The sequence below is a fragment of the Lathamus discolor genome, chromosome 4, assembly GCF_037157495.1.
Source record: "Lathamus discolor isolate bLatDis1 chromosome 4, bLatDis1.hap1, whole genome shotgun sequence".
Lineage (NCBI taxonomy): Eukaryota > Metazoa > Chordata > Aves > Psittaciformes > Psittacidae > Lathamus > Lathamus discolor.
This window is the reverse complement of record NC_088887.1, coordinates 113,316,810-113,336,467: the sequence shown is the minus strand read 5'-3', so window position 1 is coordinate 113,336,467 and position 19,658 is coordinate 113,316,810. Positions and strand designations below refer to the sequence as shown.

The following is a 19,658-nucleotide window of genomic DNA, read 5'->3' as shown; positions in this document are numbered from 1 at the left end:
TGGAGGGTTCTTGCAGTTTTTCTCAGGCACTGTATCAGTGTTTCCTGCCATCATGTGGCCACCAGACATTTATCCATTCTTCCAGTTAAATATGGATATTTCTTTATAAGTAAAGTGATGGATACACACCTATTGCACTGTGGCCAAGTGTTACCTTGGTATTGAAATGCAGAAAAGGAGTGCAAGACCTAGGGAGAAGTTAATTAAAAGTCTGATACTGCAACCTGCATTTGAAGACACTTAAAGAGAGGAGTCTTCCTGGAAGGTGAAGCAATGATGTTATCTTTTGTGCATTTCAGACATTGATTCTTCAGTGTTTAAGATATTCCTGAACCAGTGATCATTAGTGTACTTGTTTGCAGTAGTATGTCCAAGAATGCACTGTACAGAGAGTGTCCTTCTTATGTTCTCTGGCCAATTAAGTATTTGATTCTTTGTGCCATAGTGGCCTAGCTTTGAGAGGAATGATGAACTCATCCTTTAATAGTTTACATTTTTGAAAGCGTAGTACTGTTAGAGCTCTTAAACAACTTAATCTACGTTACATGTAATTACTGCAGTATGTGGGTACTCAAGAATTAAAACAGGCAAATAATACCAATAAATTTCTTACTTCTCTGAAAGGTGGAGCTTATTTTAATGAAATTGTTAAGACGAGTGCTTGTGTAAAATATTTATTGAGGAAAATGAAGCTGAAGTGGTCATTTTTTTAAAGTAATTTCTTTTAAAGCAGTTAATATGAGGCTAGAAGCTTCTTATCATGCTTGTAGGGAATTTAGTATTCTAAGTCCCTGTCTCAAAAGAGTTCAACCTTCTGCGCTTACCAATTTTTTGTGTAGTGATGAGAAATTTGTAGTACAACTTTACATTATAGTGTAGAATGCCTTGGCTCTTAGTAGAGATATTCTCTTTCTGAATCAATATGTATAGATTTTTCTGAGGTACTTTTACATGTCTCTGCATATTATACTTTTTCTTTCCTTCATAAAAATACTGCATGATTTCTGGTTTTAAAACTGGGAAGCCTGCATGAATTTTTTAGTGCATGAACATTCTCTTTGTAATTGGGAAAGAAGCATCAGTTTGTGATTGAGAGAATTTGATGGGTCCAAAAAGCTATGCTTTAGTCTGTATCAGAGTAGTACTAGTTGACTGACCTTTTCATTTGGAATGTTACCATTGTCTTTAACAATTAAAAAAAAGTTCTTTATCACAGAATTATAGATATTATATAAAATCTCGGTATTTATGAAGTCTTTTCAGTATATTTCTTATTGCCTCCAAATATAAGATTATGTCGTTTGTAGTATGTTTTTAAATACTGATCTAATCTGTCTTAAAATGATTAAAACCCGTCTTCCTAGTTTTGAATACCAAGTCTAAAAGGTTTAATCATATACAAATTCAACTTAGTGCAATCAATGTATTCATAATACCAATCTATTAAGTATTCCTCCTGTTCTAATAACTGCATCATTTGGATGCTATAACATGAAACACTGTTAAAACATGGATTCTGTAATTATCTGTTGTATGTGGGCTGCTGATGCTCTATTAGGCAGTGTGTCCTTTCCAGCCACCTATGTTGTTTCTTCCTAGTCTATAGTTAGCAGTCTGGGTGGGAGCTGTGGGTGCTATGAATAGGGCTTCTCCTTTTGTTTCTTTTTCTTATAAAGCACTGCAGTCGCTTAGCTTGTATTGTTCATAAGGAATTACATACTGGTAGTATATTAACTAGAGTTTTAAAAATGTCTTATAGCTCTTTCAGAATCTAGGCTTTAATTTGTTTATCTTTCTGTTTTGCCTATATCCTATTACCTATTAATTTCTATACTTAAAAGATGACTTGTGACTTACAGAGTTCATTTATTCCCCGTAGGAATGGGAGACCTTTACAGGTGTGATCATTGGAGATACCATAAGAAAATCAGTAAGCTACATTTATTTGTGTATCTTGAAAAAGGAGCATTTACTTAAATACTGAAAAGTTAAGGTTGTATTCTTGCTATATAGTTTAATTAATTGTATTCATACCTCAAAAGAACAAGTAACTTCTCACAGAGTCATACAAAAATGTAAAAACTTTTTGAACATCACTACTGTTTTTCCAATTTCCATAATTTTTTTGCCTTTGTTGCTTTTTTCCTCTTTTTCTGCTGCCAGGATTATAATTTCTTTTTTCAGTGTATGTTTGAGGTTTTAAGCCATCTTCTGTAGCTAAAATCAGTGTTTCTGAATCCCTCTTTCTCCTGATATTATATATGAGTTGTACTTTTTGTATGTTAGTCCACACACTTTGCTAACTTCAACATGCTTTTTTCCCCAGCTTCAGAGTTCTATATCTGGAGACGTATTTATATGTTTTCCTAGGTGACAGAGCTAGTTTAGGAAGCTTCTGTTGCATGCCTGATCAATCATGCTGTAGTTTACAAAGTGTCTCTCAATTCTATTGAATCATAGAATCATAGAATAGTTAGGGTTGGAAAGAACCTCAAGATCATCTAGTTCCAACCCCCCTGCCATGGGCAGGGACACCTCGCACTAAACCATCTCACCCAAGGCTTATCCAACCTGGCCTTGAACACTGCCAGGGATGGAGCACTCACAACCTCCTTGGGCAACCAATTCCAGTGTCTCACCACCCTAACAGGAAAGAATTTCCTCCTTATCTCCAATCTAAACTTCCCCTGTTTAAGTTTGAACCCGTTACACCTTGTCCTGTCACTACAGTCCCTGACAAAGAGTCCATCCGCAGCATCCCTATAGCCCCACTTCAGGTACTGGAAGGCTGCTATGAGGTCTCCACGCAGCCTTCTCTTCTCCAGGCTGAACAGCCCCAACTTTCTCAGCCTATCTTCACACAGGAGGTGCTCCAGTCCCCTGATCATCCTCGTAGCCCTTCTCTGGACTTGTTCCAACAGTTCCCTGTCTTTTTTCTGTTGAGGACACCAGAACTGCACACAATACTCCAGGTGAGATCTCACAAGAGCAGAGTAGAGGGGCAGGATCACCTCTTTCTACCTGTTGGTCACGCTCCTTTTGATGCAGCCCAGGATACGGTTGGCTTTCTGGGCTGCGAGCGCACACTGCCGGCTCATGTTCATTTTCTCATCGACCAGCACCCCCAAGTCCTTCTCTGCAGGGCCGCTCTGAATCTCTTCTTTGCCCAGTCTGTAGCTGTGCCTGGGATTGCTCCGACCCAGGTGTAGGACCTTGCACTTGCCATGGTTGAACTTCATGAGGTTGGCATCAGCCCACCTCACAAGCGTGTCAAGGTCCCTCTGGATGGCATCCCTTCCCTCCAGCGTATCAACTGGACCACACAGCTTGGTGTCATCGTCAAACTTGCTGAGGGCGCATTCAATCCCACTGTCCATGTCAGCGATGAAGATGTTAAACAAGACTGGTCCCAACACCGATCCCTGAGGGACACCACTCGTTACAGGTCTCCAGCCGGACATCGAGCCATTGACCACAACTCTTTGTGTGCGGCGGTCCAGCCAGTTCTTTATCCACCGAGTGGTCCATCCATCAAATTGATATATCTTCAATTTAGAGAGAAGGATGTCGTGTGGGACAGTGTCGAACGCTTTGCACAAGTCCAGGTAGATAACATCAGCTGCTTTACCCTTGTCCATCAGTTCTGTAGCCCCATCATAGAAGGCCACCAAATTGGTCAGGCAGGATTTCCCCTTAGTGAAGCCATGCTGGCTGTCACCAAGCACCTTGTTGTTTTTCATGTGCCTTAGCATGCCTTCAAGGAGAATGTGCTCCAAGATTTTACCAGGCACAGAGGTGAGACTCACTGGTCTGTAATTCCCCGGGTCTTCCATTTTCCCCTTCTTGAAAATGGGGGTTATATTTCCCTTTTTCCAGTCGTTGGGAACTTCACCTGACTGCCATGATTTTTCAAATACGATGGCCAGTGGCTTAGCAACTTCATTCGCCAGCTCCTTCAGGACCCGCGGATGGATTCCATCAGGTCCCACGGACTTGTGTGCGATCAGATTTTTAAGATGGTCTCGAACCAGATCCTCTCCTACAGTGGGCCCAAGGTCTTCATTCTCACAGTCCCTGTGTCTACCTTCTGAGACCTGGGTGGTGCGGTCAGAGCCTTTGCCAGTGAAGACCGAGGCAAAGAAGTCGTTAGGAACCTCAGCCTTCTCCAAATCCTGCGTAGCCAGTTCTCCCGAAAGCTTCCTCAGGGGGCCTATGTTGTCCCTAGTCTGTTTTTTGTTTGCTACGTACCTGTAGAATCCCTTCCTGTTATCCTTAACATCCCTGGCTAGGTTTAATTCTAACTGGGCCTTAGCCTTCCTAAGCTGGTCCCTAGCTTCCCGGACAACATCCCTGTACTCTACCCAGGCCGCCTGTCCTTGCTTCCACTCTTTATAAGCCTCTTTTTTCCTTTGAATTTTCCTCAGCTGCTCCATATCCATCCAAGGAGGTCTCCTGGCCCTCCTGCTGCACTTCCTTCTAGTTGGGATGCAGCACTCCTGAGCTTGTAGCAGGTGATCCTTGAATATCAACCAAGAGTCTTGGGCCCCCCTGCCCTCCAGGGCTATATCCCATGGAACCTTACTGAGCAGGTTCCTGAAGAGGCCAAAGTCTGCTCTTTTGAAGTCCAGGGCAGTGAGCTTGCTGCACTCTCTTCTCAATGTCCTGGGGATCTCAAATTCAACCATCTCGTGATCGCTGTATCCAAGGCTACAGAGGAGCACCACATTCTCAACCAGCCCTTCCCTGTTGATGAGCACGAGGTCAAGCATGGCACCTCTCCTTGTCGGCTCCTCTATTACTTGCAGAAGGAAGTTGTCTTCCACACAATCGAGGAACCTCCTGGATTGCTTGTGCCGTGCAGTGCCATCGTTCCAACAGATGTCAGGGTGGTTGAAATCCCCCATAAGAACAAGGGTCTGTGAGTGTGAGGCTTTTCCTGTCTGTCTGTAGAGTGCTTCATCCACAGGTTCTCCTTGATCGGGTGGCCTGTAACAGATCCCCACAGTAATGTCTCCCACGGCTGTTTTCCCTTTAACCCTGACCCACAAACTCTCTGCAAACTGCTCACCTGTCCCCAGACAGAGTTCCATACTCTCCAGCCTATCCCTAACATTAAGGGCAACTCCCCCTCCCTGCCTGCCAGGCCTGCTTTTCTAAAGAGCCTGTAACCTTCCATTCCAACACTCCAGTCATAGGAGCCATCCCACCATGTTTCTGTGATGCCTATTATATCATACCCCCGTAGACGTGCACACATCTCTAATTCCTCTTGTTTGTTCCCCATGCTAGGGACGTTTGTATAGAGGCATCTGAGCCGAGCTCCAAATGAAGCTGGCTCATTGGCTGGAGCAGCTGGAATATATCTACATTGTTCGAGCATTTATTATAGGTGCTGGCAACTGACTGGGTGTGTTGGGATGGAATGATGCTCCCCTCCCCCAACACATCTAGTTTAAAGCCTCCTTGATCAGTCTGGCAAGACTCCTACCAAAAACTGCTATTCCCCTTCTTTATCAACCATCTTCACCAGCCCTCAGTAGACCTGGCCTACAAACTTCAGTCCCGTGTTCAAGACACCCAAACCCCTGACTATGGCACCACCATTCTAACCATTTATTAACCTGGCCAATCCTCCTAGCTTTTTTTTGGTCCTCCCCTGTGTCCTGGAGAATTGACGAAAAGACTATCTGAGCACCGGAGCCCCTAACCACCTCTCCCAGGGCTCTGTAGTCTTTCTTTATGGTCCCCAGTCTACTAGTATCTATATCCCTAGCACCCACATGGATCACCAGGAGTGGGTAATAGTCCATGGAACTTACTAGAGCAGGCAGCCTCTCTGTAACATCCCTGATCCGTGCCCCTGGTAGGCAGCACACCTCCCTTGAGACGGGGTCAGGCTGACAGACAAGTGCTTCTGTCCCTTTCAAAGTAGAGTCTCCTATTACTATGACCCGCTGCTTTTTCTTTGTAGTGCCAGTGGAGATCTTTACCTGTGCATAATCCGGCTGTTTGTGGTGCAAGTGCGTTTCCTCGTTAGTCTACTGCAGGACAGCAAAGCGGTTCTGCGTGGGGACAACAGATTTAGGAGGAAGCCCCTTGCCTTTAATTGTCCTTTTCCTCCTTCTTTTGTTATTTTTTTTGTCACTAATTGCCAACTTCCCGGGTTGGTGGCCTCCTTCTTTCCTTCATGATCTGGAGGGGAAGCTTGAGGCCCCTGCACAATGTGGGGCTGGAGCAAGCAGCCCCGCTTCCTCTCAGCTACCCTGACATCTTGCAGCCCGTTAATAGCATCCCACATCTCAGCCACCTGCTGCGGGAGGGCCTCCACCAGGGAGCACCGAGTGCAGCCCTGCCCATCGTGCACCTTTCCCTCACCAGACCAGTGCAGGCACTCTCTACACTGCGAGCTCTGCACTGCAGCCTCCCCTCTCATCGGCTCTGTCTGGGTGCCTACGCTGGCCACTGCCGGGGCCGCAAGAGCAGAGCTCCCAGACAGGGCCCTGGTCATACAACGGGTGCTCACCATCCCGCTCGCCTGACCGCGCAAACTACCACACCGCGCTCCTGGTCGCTCGCGCTCCCTAGGGCAGGTTTTTAACCACTCAGGGCTGGTGCCGCTGCTCCTGGCTCAGCTCCCTGTGAGTCAGCTGCTCATGTCAGTGGAGCTGCCGGCTCCTGGGCAGGTCCTGTCGAGGACTTGAAGCTCCCTCGGTAGCTCTGGCCGCTCTGAGTTGAGGCTCCTGGACGCTGATCTCTCCCCCACTCCGGTGTTGAAGGCGTCCTCTCTCGAGCTGCTCACCTCAGCAATTGAGTCTGTAATTGAATCTGTATACTTTCAAAAAAATCTTCCAGTGGAAAGAAGTAGAGGAAAAAAGCTTTCTGTAGTCTTATCCATTGTAGCCCTTCTTTGAACCAAGTATTTTGACAAAGGAAAGTATTTTTATGAAACATGAGCCCAATCAGGAGTTGTGGGCTCAGTCTTTGCCTCTACTTTGCTGACCTTCATTCAGGGTGATGCTATCTCATTTGCATCATGCTCAGCTGCAGTTTTCATAATTCAGAATAAATTTTAATGGTTAGCCTTGTTTAGGTGTCTGTCAGAGTACCTTGTACAGCCAGTGGTACAAGACAATGAACAGTGTGAGTACCTTGTTTTTAGAATATTAGTGGCACTGTGTTCACATGCGTGCTGGCAGGATTCGCAAGTTGCTTTAAACACAATATATTACTCAGGTTTTCTTACTTAAATAGCTGGTTTCTTAAATCCTCAGTTTCTCTAGCACTTATATGACTCTACAGGTTCAGTATGAACATAGAAGTCCCTCTTCATCTCTTAATGGAATCCTTGAAATTTGATTAAACATCAATGAGTTTGGTGATTTTCAAATATTTCATTGGTGTACATATTTTCAAGCTATCTGAGACCTGATTGTATAATGGAATTTAACACCAGCCCTACCTCTACTCCACCTAACACACAACCCATATATTTTGGAAAGAATGGCGACATACTTGATTCAACCCCACTTCTAAGTGGAAAGTATATTGCAGACCCATTTCAAGTTTATTCCTACAATTGCTTTCGAGTTTCCTACTCTTGTCTTTCTCAGACTTTATAACTCCTGGCTGAGATATCTTTTCACAAGAAAGCTTTCCTTTATTCTACTGAACATTTAAGATTATTGTTAAAGATGCTCAGTGTTTGAGAGATCCAAGTACCTTTTCAGGCAGAGACTTCCAGACTTGTTAATGGGTACTGTAAGGTTCTTTCTTAAAAAATAATGTAATGAATACAGAGATTCCACAGGAGCTTAAGCCATGTTGTTCATCTTTAGAATTTTCTCCATGCTTGACATCTAAGAAGTAGAAAAATAGAGCTGTGACTAAACTGTACCAGTGCAGAGATGTTCAAAAGTGATGCTTGCCTGGTCAATTACCCCAGAATTGCTTTTGTGTAAAGAACCATCTTCTTCATGGCTGCAAATGTGTGCAATGGAGTTATTTTTTTTAAGTCACTTGCTCAGAGTGCATATGGAAAAGAATACTTAGAGTTGAGTGTGTCATGCAGGTGCTTTAAATATTTTCAGGCTCAAGTGGTTAAGCAAGTGTTTATATGAACAGTATATCTCAAAATTTAAATCATTGGTAGCTTTTGTTTTGTTATACCATTTATGAATTTCGCAAAAGACAACAGAAAGTATCCAGTTGTGAATGCTATTTTCATTAAAAACATGGGGTTTGCACTCTTATTACTGAATATAGTGTTTCACAAAAATTTGTGTAATTTTTGTATTTTTGAATAAGGATTCACAAAGAAGTGTTCGTGACCAGATTCCTTCTTGGATAGAACAAGACCGAGTCTGGGCAGTAGCATCTTTGAAGGTATACATCATGTGGTGGGTTGAATTTAACTTAAAAGACCTTTGGTTTTAGCAAATTGTAATTTGGACGTGAATACTCAAATATGTATTTACTAGGTGGAAGTATTTTGTTATTTTAAACGGTTTATTCTATCTTCCAGAAACCATGGCTGAACATATACCCACCTTTCATTTTTCTGAGCCTTTTGCATGTACATCTTTACCTCATCTAACAGTGCACTTCAATGCATGTGAATGAACCTGTCATCTACTGAGATGAGAAAATACTCTAATCCTACCCAAGGCTCTACAATTTCTTAGAAAAATTCTTAGAAAAATATACAGAAGAAAAATTGCAAGGAATATTCAAGTTGCAGGTTTCTCTTATATAATAACTTCCACAAATCACTTCATATTGTATTAAAAGCCGTATACTTTTAGTTCGAAATAACGTTTCTACTTGCCAGTTTTCCATACCCATCTTTAAAGGTATTTTTGTTTGTTATTACTCAGATCAAGTAATTTCAAACTAAACCAAAAAACACTGTCTTGCTTTGGTTCACCCTGCAACAGTTAATGTTGAAGTCCTCTGATCTTGAAGGGAGCTAAATGAAAATGCTAGTCTTTGAAATTCTGTCTTAGGCTCTTCTGCATTTAGTTCAGCATCAAGAAAGGAAACATTGACAAGTCTTTGGCAAGGACTTCTGCTGCTAAACCCAGAGTTCATTATTTTTCATGTCTCTTCACCAGGGATCAGCAGAATTGCAGTAATGGTGTGGCAATCATGATTGTTAGGGGTTTTAAAAACAAACAGAAAGTGAGTAACTGGGTGAATCAGTAGTATGTAATGATAGAAAAAGAATCTAGTCATGTTTAAAAGAAAGGATTACAATTGGGTAGAGCCTAAATTTTAAAATGAAAGAGCCTAGAGTTTTAAAAACAAAAATATAGAGCAAACAGAGACAGCATTTCCATTGAACAGGTAAACAAATGGTTAATTTTAAAACCTACCCTTTTCTACTCTAACTCTGCGGATAAAATTGAATTGAGTCATGTGATATGCATGAGTATTTATACGTTTAGGGTCATAGAGGTATTTGCAAATTAATTAAAATATATAACATCAAAATGAGTATTCTTCTTTATTATTAAATGTACATTATTTGTTCTGTAGATTTCTCTCCCAGGACTCTATCAGACACTTTGCTTTGAAGATGAAGGTTTGTGGCACACTTTTTCGCAGAGTTCTGTGTGTGAACATGACTTCCCACCTACTATTGTGAAAAGAATTTCCTTATTTCAGCAGGTAATTTTTTAATATTAAATTATTTAAAAATTGTGAGTTCAGCATTGAAAGTAAGTTTTGCGTCTTGGGAATTCAGGCTTCAGGCCTGGTTGAATTATAAGCAGTTGACAGTATCTTCATTGTCTTACAGCTTAACTGGTTTATTTAATCTAAGGATTTTTCTTTTTTCTGTAATACATATTTAGCTCTCTTTTATCTGAGTCTGTTTTTGTGTTGATGTATTGGCTGAAGCTGAGCATACTCTGTAAGGTAACAAGCTTTTTATTAATATTCACAGAATTAATTTCATGAATGGATATTAAAATTCTTTTATGGTTGCTTTGTTACTGAAGAATTTGTCAGCTTGTTGAGCATCATTAATTTAGTTCATCATAAAATGTACAAACTCACACGTCTGACTGAAAACCTAAAAATATAATAGCAACCACTGATTTTTAGAACAGTAGTCATAGAATAGTGGTTAAAAAAATTCCTGAAAGCTTAGTGATCAAAGAACTCATCAAGAATGTTAGAGAGGCAAGTCCCTTCCTCCACCTGGGATCTCTTCTACTCTGGAAGAGGAAAGTGCCATCCTTCTTTTGTTTAAGGAAGAAAGGGTGTTGTTACTCACTTTCACATGGTACCATGATTTTTCATTTGAAGTACTTGATACTAGATGAAGGCCTGGCCAAAGAAGTGAAGAGGTATAAGACAATATAGTTTCATGCTGATTGGCTCTTAGGGGCTCTCTATTTGGAGATTTTGTACAGGAGGAGAATTTCTAAAATAGCATGTGTGGAATTTAGGAACAAACAATTTTGGAAGGGAATTTGTCCAAGTTACATTTGATTGGATGAGACGCTGAAGAGCAATTCTTACGAGCACAGCATGTTGTCATAAAAATATTGCATTTATAGGATAATAAATCTGAAATGGTCAATGTATTATGTATCTAGTTCCTTGTGTAGAAAGTATTGATGTTTCTGTTGATGAAATATACTGAAACTACCTGATTATACGCTATATGTGAGTTAGTTTCTTTCAAACTGTATGTTAAACATAAAAATAGTGAAGTAACACTTAGTGTAATATCAAGTTTAAAATGCAGTACTTAAAAACTCAATTAAGTTAAATTTTTCCTCCAAAATAGCAGATATTGTAAACTGGAATGTGATGGTAGGTTCAGAACTGTCATTTACGCATCTACAAGGAAGGGAGTAGGAGAAGATGTCGCGATTTTAACATATCATTTTTACTGAAGTTGCATTAGCTGCCTGCAGTTCCCTGCACTGAAAATTTGCATGAAGTTAACTGAAAAAGAGGTTGCTGGTAGGAAAACTACTTACTTAATTTTGTATCTGAACTTATTAGCTGTTCATGTTCTGTAGTCTTTTGAAAAACAGTAAAAAGAATTTGCAGAACTAGGAGGTTTGAAAGTCAGAGTGTCTCAGAGAAAGAAGTTATATATGAAACTCTAAAGGAGTGCTAAAGGAAATTACTTCAAAACTGATTATTTTACTGTATTGCTGCGCTGAAATCAGAAACATTGCTATTCATTCCAGTTAGGATGTTGCTGCCTAAATACATGTATAGAATTCAGATTACTGGTTTAAAGCTAAGTTCGCTTTCTGTCATTCTAGCTACTCTCAGAGCTTTTTTCTAAAACAGTGTAGAAAAAGTTCCAGCTTACAAATAGACATTAGAGGTAGATCTGTCTTGTGATCCTGTTAAAAGGACAATCTACTTGCAAAAGAGCAATTACCTTAGGTAGTCTTGGAAAGGATTGATCAGATAGCTATTCAGAGAACATAACTTTGTTCTGAAGAGAATTTTAAATAATTCAGCCTTCTTAGAAAAGTCTTACTTTTAAAATTGTCACAATATACCTTTAGAAACGCATCTCCTCTGAATGTATTTTATTTGAAGGTACTTGTGGTCCAGGCTGTCCGACCAGACAGGCTACAGAGTGCCATGGCTCTTTTTGCATGTAAAACCCTAGGTAAGTTATTTTTTTCCCCAAGGAGTTTCCACACAACAATTAAATAATGGTTTTGGTCCGTTTTCTCTCCTATTTTATAGTTCTTATGGTATAAAAAATTTTAGGATTTGAAAATATGCTGTAAATGAATTTGCTGATTTTGTTCTTTGTAAGTATTGTTTAAAAGTGCTTTCAAATGATTTGGTATTTATGTTGCATAGTGATTTAAAATATATTAAAAGATCTGTCAGATTCTTTTAGTGAATTCTTGAATGCTGGAGTAATTAAGAAAGGATGATAGCTGGTTTTCTATAAGTTTTACACTTCAGCATTTTCCCTAAGACAGAAATTTTCCAAGAAGATTGTTCTATTTAATGTCATTTACCATTTTAAAACCATTAGGTTTGAGATCTTGTCAGTTGGATCTCAAAAGATTATTTCGTATTGTCAGTTATTTTTGTTAGTCTCTAGGATGATAATATAAGGAAATACAGACGATTTAGAGTGATTCAATACTGTAATTGTCTATTTGTTCTCATCTGTCTGTTTCCTCTCTATTATATCTAAAGCTTGGGACTTATGTTCCAAATATTGCAATACAGCACACCAAAGCCTTCCTTCATTTTTTAGCCATTAATGAAAATGCACATATGGAAGATGAATTATGAGTGTCTCATTGGGGTGGACGTTGTACTTTTAAAAGTCACCCCCATAGGCATTACATAGGGGCAAGATAGAATTTGTTGGTTTTAATGTGGTAAAACCACAGTAAAACCACATTAAAATCTAATTGGTAAAACCAACCAATTTGTTGTTTTTAATGTGGCTTTTAATCCCACAGAAGTGGGATTAACAGAAAGGAAAGATTGAGATTCTAATGATCTTAAGTGTAAGTGACAAAGGCTGTTCTTAATATGGTGGGAAGTGAACCTGGAAAATTGACTCGCTGGCTGCCAAAGTAATACATCTAGACTTGTGTATTTCCAGTGCTTGAGAAGATCTGCAGTTTGAATGATCTTGAGATGGGTGATTTTGCACCATAACGTGATGGATGAGTTACATAAACATGACTGTGACAATTTTACGTTCTCAACATACATATCACTTCTTATTACTATAAGATTAGGTATAAATTTAGGTCTCTGATTCTTACATTTTTAAGGACATTTGGGTGAGAGTTTATCTTACTTCCTCCTTATGCTCTGCTTGTGGGCTTTACATCTGAATAAAAATTGGTTCCATGTCTCCCACCATGGCCAGTATTTTAAGAAGTAACGTTAACCTGCTCTGTCAAATGTTATTAGCAGGTACAGAAGGTACTTTCATCATGGTGAGTGTATGGGTGCCCCACTGACAATGTCCCTGCCTGTTAGAATCAAATGGCAAGTGTTTCACTTAGTTCAAAAGGGAACTGTTAAGTTTCCAATCTCCTTTAGCTATTTTCCTGTGAAAAAAATGAGTTCCAAAAGAGCCGTAATACCCAACAAGAAAGCCTTCTGTTTCTGTTTTATCCAGATATGGTGGTTAGTTATTTGTTTTTTTTTTTCCTTTTTTCATTTTTTACATGTATTTGTAAATGTGTTTATGAAGGAGGATTAATATATAAAATATAAATAAAATATATAAATAAAAATATATAAAATATAAATAAAATATATAAAATAACTTCTTTTGAAGATAAAGTTTATAAGAGTTTTCTATAAATGTATTTTGTGGGCACCCAAGTATGCTTATTATTTTACTTTACATGCTATACTGATGTGCATCTTGTTAGGAAAATGGTGTAGCAAAAGGGAGCTTCCTGCTCTTGTGCCACTATGGGACAGCAGCTATGAGCAGTGATTTTTCTGTAATGTAGACCAGAGTTCATTGGGCTGCATCTAGGCCAAAATAAAATTACTTGCAAAAATAATAATTAAAAAAATAATCTTTCCTGCTTTCTGTATTGGAATTGTTAATGGCAATAATACATTTACTGATTTTTTTGTACATTGTTTCTCTGTGGACAGATCACCAACAGAAGGAATTTTAACAAGCACTTTGAGTTCAAGTTCCAGCTGCTGTAAATTGGTTTTAATTCATTGACTTCTGTAGAGAAGTTTTGTGAAAAGTTGTTCATTGATTTTTATGGAAACTTCATCAGTTTATAAAAACCACAAAGTCTGCACCCTGTGCCGAATTTGTATTTATATGTCAGGTGTTTCTTTTTTCCCCTTCGTTCCCTCCCCCCAGACATAACTGAAAGCTTATTTGCTCTCACATTTGCTTTTTCTTCTCATGTCAGGATGTAATTTTGGATAGTGAGATTTAAGAAATTCTATCAGAATGGAACATTCAGGCAGAAAAGTATGTTAGAATTCCCACACTGACTGCATAGTTATTAGCTGCAATATGAGTGCGTATTGATTTACTCTGAAAACCATGGAGTCCTTATTTTCTTTTCTGTAAATGTAATCCTGGTTGTAATGGCCAGGAATAGACAGTGCTGTATCTGTATTGTGGTTTTTCTAGAATTCATTTCTGTTGAGCTTCTTAAGAAAAAAAAAAAGGCACCTTTAGCATAGCTGTGCTTTTAATAAACACTGGGTCCAAATTTCTGTAAATTCAAACTGGTTTATGGAAGAAAACTTATACTGTATTAATTTTCTAAGTGGTGCATCTCAAGACTACCACAATACATTTTACTTGGCTGTTACTCATTTACAATTACACCTAAGTTTAGCATCATTGTCATAAATGTTGTTACAATAATTTAAGTTGCAGGTGTACAGGCATCCATCTATTCCCCATTTAATGTGAGGCCAAGCAGTAGTCCCAAGTTAACATAGAGTTTTGTAGGATATCAAAACTCCTAATTTAATTAAGCATCTCAGAAATCTGTGTGCCTTCTGCTAGCACTAGAAGTACAGCAGTCTCTGGTTTATATTGCCTGTAGTATATTCCATGCATCTGTTTGTAGCAGCAAAGCAATCTTAAATATAGGAACTTGATGACTGAAGAGGTGAAGAAGAGAGGTCTGTTTAGTGTGTTACTGTCTTTGTCAGTGACAAATAGTAAATGTCAGTGCCAAGAGTATAAGCACATTGCAAGCCTATAGCGAAACTTTTTGCAGTAACCAGTGTTTTTTGCATCTCCAGGGTTTCTCAGCTGGAAGTGGTAACACACTAAAAGACTCAATGTATTTGCCTTACATGACTTTGTAAATCTGTTCTGCATTTCCATGTTATAACAAATATCTGCAGCATTGCACGATACCCATTGCACAGTGTTAATGAGTGGTCAGAAAGATATCTTCATTTAGTTTTTGCATCCTTGCTGCCTGTTGACTTCAACAAATATTTTTCATTTTTTCCATCTTTCATAGGATTCGAAGCAGTAGCGAAGATTTTAAAAAATTTCTTCACTGAAATAAAAGTTAATAAAACTTAAAATTTACCTTTCCAAAGCCTTACTTTTAATCAAATTTTGATCTAAAATTTGGTGTAAAGATTCTAAATATATCTTTATTGCTTATGTAGCTACTGATTACATTGTAATAGTGCTTTATGTAATATGTCAAATTAATATGGAAGCAATTAAATTTTGATATTTCAACAGTGAATACAGCTCAGTAGAGGGTGGTTTGATGAGATGAAACATGCTTAAGGAACAAGACAGTGCTTTATAGCCCAGATATCGGAATACATCAGAAGTACCTCTTCCTTGCACCTCAAGGAAGAGGTGCAAGGTATCACAAGTACTTCACCAACAAAAACAAATATTTCATGCTAGATTTTCCTAATTATAGACATGATATTGTTTACCATTTTCAGTATTGTAAACACTCTTTCATAAAAACTTTAACTAAAATAATCATTCTTACCTTACAGAATGCTGTCATGTTCTACTTCTTGATATTTTTCTTTTACTGCTTAGACTCCAGTAGCTTAAATTATGACTGTACTTGGAAAAAAAACCAAGTCAATCTGTAGTTATACATAAAATTTGTTTTATTTTCTTAGCTAACATGTCTGTTGTCTTTCTACCATTTTCGCCAATAGCTTAGCTATTTCCATCTATTATGTTAGTGAAGGGAATGTTAAATCTGGAGTAGTTTGTATTTGTAAAAAATGTTAGTATAACCTCAGTTTGGAGAAATGGCTGGAAAGCAGTATTCTGGGCAGATTTCATTCAAAGTGTATGCTCTTTTCAGGACTTCTGAAAATGCATCCAAATTTGGCCAATACAGGATTCATTGAGAGAAACAAGTTGCAGATGTTTGTCAGACTTTTTTGAGATTCTGACAGATAAGTGTCCCTGAAGAGTCTTCTTCACTGAGCATGCTTCAGTCCAGCACTGAACAGCCCTACTTTAATTTCAGTGCCATTTTATGGATCTTCTATGGTTTAGGGCTTGTTGGCAGTGAGCAGAAGAGCTCATCAAGGGATCTGACTGTATCAATTGCCTTATGGCCTTGTTTGTATATTTACCTCAGCTTCTATTACCTCTGCACACCTAATGAATGTAATGAAAATATTTTCCAATGTTAGCCGTGTTGAAATTATTTTTAAAGCATTTTGATTGGTAGTGATTTTATCTGTCTAGTTGTATCCGTTAGAGTCTGTGTACAGATACATAGAGAGAATCCAGTAACCTTAGGCAACTTTACCTCCTATGTTTAAATAATACGGTATTGTTCCATGTGGAGATAATAGCTCAAGTATGAAAGCAGAGCGTGCCCTCAAGGAAATGTGTGTTGCATCTTTTAGTCAGTGTGGCATAGATGTCACTGATTTGGGCTCTTCTGTCTTGCTTTATGGTGTAATTTCCCACTCCACCTAATGCTTTACTACTTAAGGACCAGTATAAATCTGCATTTAAATATGTAATTAACGCTGTTTATGATGCACTTATACACATAGCTGTGAGCCTGTGTACAAATGCCTTGTCCATACTAGGTCAACATTCTAGACATTTAACTTGTATGTGAAAGGAAATAATATACTAAAGTAGTTGTAGTACTAAGAACTGTGTAAAGTCAAAGTCTAGTAATTAAGGCTCTGAGGATAATACAGGAGAGAAGTTCTGCATATGAACATGCACACTGCAGTTTTAGCAAATAGCATAGCTTTTTGTATTCTTACTTTCCAGCTTTTCTCTTTTCGTTATTTTTCTTGAAGACTGCATTCTAAATAAAGACTTCAATGTATGCCTGTCAAGCTGGAAGTACAGGCACCGTTTTGGTGGTTGTGTCTTTTTCTTCACAATATACGGTGACTCTACCTGCATGTTGAAAAGATTTATTTCTCATTTTAGGACCAGTTTTATCGTCTCCATTGAACATAACATTGTATGTTCAGTTAGATAATCTCTAAAAGTGGTCAGTGAAGCACTCCATCCTGTGTAGTCACTTTATTTCCATAATAATTCTAATTCTAATTATAGGGACAAAAGAGCTATCTCCATCACCTCTGAATTTGAAACGTCTGTATAAGGAAACTCTGGAAATTGAACCCATCTTGATAATTATTTCTCCTGGTGCTGATCCTTCTCAAGAGTTGCAAGAACTTGCCAGTGTTGAAAGAAATACTGAGTGCTACCATCAGGTCAGTCTCAGAAAGCATAATGATTAAACCCCACAATGTATAAAATTTTACAGTGGTAAAGTCTGTTTTACCTTGTTTTTTAAGGAAGTTAGTATGTAAAAGCATAGTTTGCAGTTGGAACATGTTGTTTAGAGAAGTGGATGCCCCGTCCCTGGATGTGTTCAAGGCCAGGTTGAACAGGGCTTTAAGCGACCTGGTCTATTGTATGGTGTCGCTACCTGTGGCAGGGAATCGGAATTAGATGATCTTTAAGGTCCCTTCCAACCGAAACCATTCTATGATTCTGCGAAAACTAGACTTCATCATTTCCTCTGCTTACAGGACTTGGATGTTTATTTTTTCAACAGAAAAACATGAATCAGATGTTCACTGTTTGTGACTACTTCAGTATCTTGAGAAATTCTGTAAAATTTGATAAGTAAATGTTAAACACTTCATTGTTGATGGGAGTTCCTGAAGAGAGCTCTTATATTTCAAGTCCTTTTTAAAAAGTGTTTAAGATTGACTGTGCTGAAAGCTCTCTGATTTCAGCAATAGGTGTACAAAATTCTCGACATTCTTAAATCAGGTAGTTGGAGACAGCAAGAGTCCACTGCACAAAGCCCTCAGCTAACTATAATTTGAGCAGGAGTTTGGACTAGAGACCTTCTAGGATTTATTCCAACTCAAATAAGTCTATGGTGTAAGTGGGTTTCTAATATTCCTAATGCACAGTACCAACATGCTTTATACCTTTTTGTAAAGCATTTCGTTCTGTATTTTAAAACATTCTTGGGTGGGAATTGTTTTCTTAGCTGATCACGAGTTAGCACAAAAATGCCAAATGCTTTTAAACAGTCCTTGAAATTGTTCTTTCCTGTAATGTGCACTGATGTAATATGGCTTTCCTATCAAATTGTACAGATTTAGATCCTACTGCCAGCACATCTAGCTGTGAATGTTTCATAATGCATGTTTCTTACTCTGCCACACAGCTTTTTATTTTTAGCTCTAAGTATCATTTACATTTTTTACTTTTAAAATATAACATGGTATGGTATTTGACTAAGGAGCAGTACTCAAAGCTAAATCATCTAAAAGTTATCCTACTAATGAGAATATTTTGTTGTTACTATTTTTTTCCTGCACTTACTCATGCAATTTGAATAGAACATAGAAGATCAGATTCTTCTTTTCTGTTCAATTATTTCTTACATGGGGTAAAGGAAAGACCACTGAATTTGGGTGTTGCACTACCATATTGTCTGGTGACTTTTGGTTGTCTTCTTTTGGCTATTTTAAATTATTTCAAGATATTATACTTAGGTTTATTTAGGCAGAGGATATCTCTGCATCATCATATAAAGCTAAGGCCTCAAATTTCTTTGCTTCAGTAGAGTTTTAGAATGAAAAGACAATGAATTTCCTCTTAAGGGATATTTGCTGAAGTCATAATAATAACAGTAGTTCTATTTTGCTATAGCAGTAATGCCAAGACAACATTTTACAACATTTTACAACTTTTTCAACTTTTCAGCTTTTTTCAGTGTTTTTTTCAACTTGTTTGGTTCTGGGTAGTGTAAAGCTTCCAATTAGATTCTAAGGGAGAGCTAATGTGAATACACTTTACAGATAGTCTAACAGCAACTGTTGCAGTAATTGTGCCACCGAACACGTCCTTTATTTTAAATTTTCTCTGATTTATCAGGTTTAGATCTTGGTATTTTCATTTGAAGATCCAGATTTATTTTAGCAGCAATATGGTACTAAAAATTGAAGAAAAGAAAATTTTTTAAGCTATTTGTCTTTCTCAGTTGGAAACAGAGCAGCCTGAGTTTTTCACTCATCTTAGTATGAAAATGAATGTTCCTCTTCAAAGAAGGTGCTCCTAACTTACAAAAGGAACTTTTTTCTCATTTATCTCTTGTTTTTACTGTATCAGCAGTTCTGCAGTAATATGGAATAGTCACTGATATTTAAATTACTTTTTGAATTCCCCGGGAATACACCATCACAGTCACCAACTGATGTATGTTTTTTCCATAAAAAGATTAGGTAATGGTTTTTCTTAAGGAACTCTGGTTAAGTAGGTTGCAAAGAAAAAAATTACTTTTTCTTTAATCTTTTCTCTACTTTAGTAGCTTATCGCATTAGAGAAAATTCTGGTTATCTTTAGCGCAACCTTATTTTTTACATATGCACTCTAACTTGGAATCACGTTTTCGTATGTAGCTGTTAAATGGGGTACAACAGATACAATTGTGCCTGATAAAACTGTGTCTGTCATTTCAGATTGCAATGGGCCAGGGCCAAGCTGATCTGGCTATTCAAACTTTAAAAGAATGTGCGCGCAACGGAGAATGGCTTTGTTTAAAGAACCTGCATCTTGTTACATCTTGGCTTCCTGTACTGGAAAAGGTGAGGGTAACTGGAGAAGAATGTATTGGAAACCACATAAAACTAGTATGCCA

The 19,658-nt window shown here is 38.3% G+C and overlaps 1 protein-coding gene across 1 annotated transcript in view; it reads left to right on the top strand.

Moving 5' to 3' along the window:
* The window catches only part of DYNC2H1 (dynein cytoplasmic 2 heavy chain 1), a 169,158-nt gene that overhangs the window by 80,841 nt on the left and 68,659 nt on the right, over positions 1 to 19,658 (top strand). Inside the window, exons 72-77 of the mRNA XM_065678686.1 lie at positions 1,880 to 1,930; positions 8,305 to 8,382; positions 9,535 to 9,666; positions 11,572 to 11,644; positions 17,048 to 17,208; positions 19,480 to 19,605. Of these exons, the coding sequence (XP_065534758.1) occupies positions 1,880 to 1,930; positions 8,305 to 8,382; positions 9,535 to 9,666; positions 11,572 to 11,644; positions 17,048 to 17,208; positions 19,480 to 19,605 (621 nt within the window). The remainder of the gene's footprint in view (positions 1 to 1,879; positions 1,931 to 8,304; positions 8,383 to 9,534; positions 9,667 to 11,571; positions 11,645 to 17,047; positions 17,209 to 19,479; positions 19,606 to 19,658) is intronic.